The sequence below is a fragment of the Mandrillus leucophaeus genome, unplaced genomic scaffold (assembly GCF_000951045.1).
Source record: "Mandrillus leucophaeus isolate KB7577 unplaced genomic scaffold, Mleu.le_1.0 Scaffold128, whole genome shotgun sequence".
Classification (NCBI taxonomy): domain Eukaryota; kingdom Metazoa; phylum Chordata; class Mammalia; order Primates; family Cercopithecidae; genus Mandrillus; species Mandrillus leucophaeus.
The window spans coordinates 3,761,388-3,762,395 of NW_012101209.1; the positions used below are offsets into that span (position 1 = coordinate 3,761,388).

Genomic DNA, 1,008 nt, shown 5'->3' on the forward strand with positions numbered 1-1,008 from the left:
TTGAGACAGGGTCTTACTCTGTTGCCTAGGCTGGAGTGCAGTGGTGCAATCTCAGCTCACTGCAACCTCAGCCTCCCGGGTTGAAGCGATTCTCCTGTCTCAGCCTCCCAAGTAGCTAGGACTACAGGTGCGCACCACCATGCCTGGCTGATTTTAGTAGAGATAGGGTTTCACTATGTTGGCTAGGCTGATCTCGAACTCCTGACCTCGTTATCTGCCCGCCTCAGCCTCCCAAAGTGCTGGGATTACAGGCATGAGCCACCGCCCCTGGCCAGCTGTTGGCATTCTTTAGTAAATGTGTTTTTCTTTTTTTTAGCCCAGAGGCTACTGTACATTTATTTCAATATCTGTGGCCATTTGCTGTTTTTCTTTTAAATTATAGTCATCTTACAGTTTTTGTGTTCTTTGGTCATTGAAATGCTGACATTCTTGGAGCTCCAGCAGAAATGTTCAGAGTCCCCCACAGTGGGGGTTGGTAAGCAACTAAGATTTCCCTCACTTCACCACAAATCTGGGCTAATGGGATCATAAAGTTTGCAGAACTACCTCCAAGAATTGCTACGTAACATGTGAAACCTGTATTATTTGCTCAAAGTGCCCTCAACAGTTAGATGATCCAAACTGGTAACTCAGTGATTTGGAAACATGCCCATAGTATTGATGTCCACTTGTCCAAACTTCTTATTATCAAAGTAAGCCCACACGTATTGTGTAAATAAAATGTCCTACAGGAGCTCATAGCAGAGTGGTATCTTATTTCAAATGTGAAACCTATTGCCAAAGGGTTAGATTTGATATCCTAGCATGAAGAGCTCCTGAATCATTTTTCTGATTAATTTGTGTTGTTTTTGTTCTTCTTTTTGCAGTGCACTAATTCAGTTTTTCCAGATATTTCCCGAATATAAAGATAATGACTTTTATGTCACTGGGGAGGTAAGTAGAAGTCACGTTTCCTTGTGTGCTTCAAACATCACCAGAACTGACATATATTATGAGTGTAGTTTGTTC

At 42.3% G+C, this 1,008-nt stretch overlaps 1 protein-coding gene across 2 annotated transcripts in view; it reads left to right on the forward strand.

Annotated features, from left to right (window-relative positions):
- CPVL (carboxypeptidase, vitellogenic-like) overlaps positions 1-1,008 on the forward strand; it is a 172,007-nt gene that overhangs the window by 62,846 nt on the left and 108,153 nt on the right. For both annotated transcript variants that reach the window (XM_011972228.1, XM_011972227.1), the window contains exon 7: positions 867-933. In XM_011972228.1, coding sequence (XP_011827618.1) covers positions 867-933 — 67 coding nt within the window. The remainder of the gene's footprint in view (positions 1-866; positions 934-1,008) is intronic.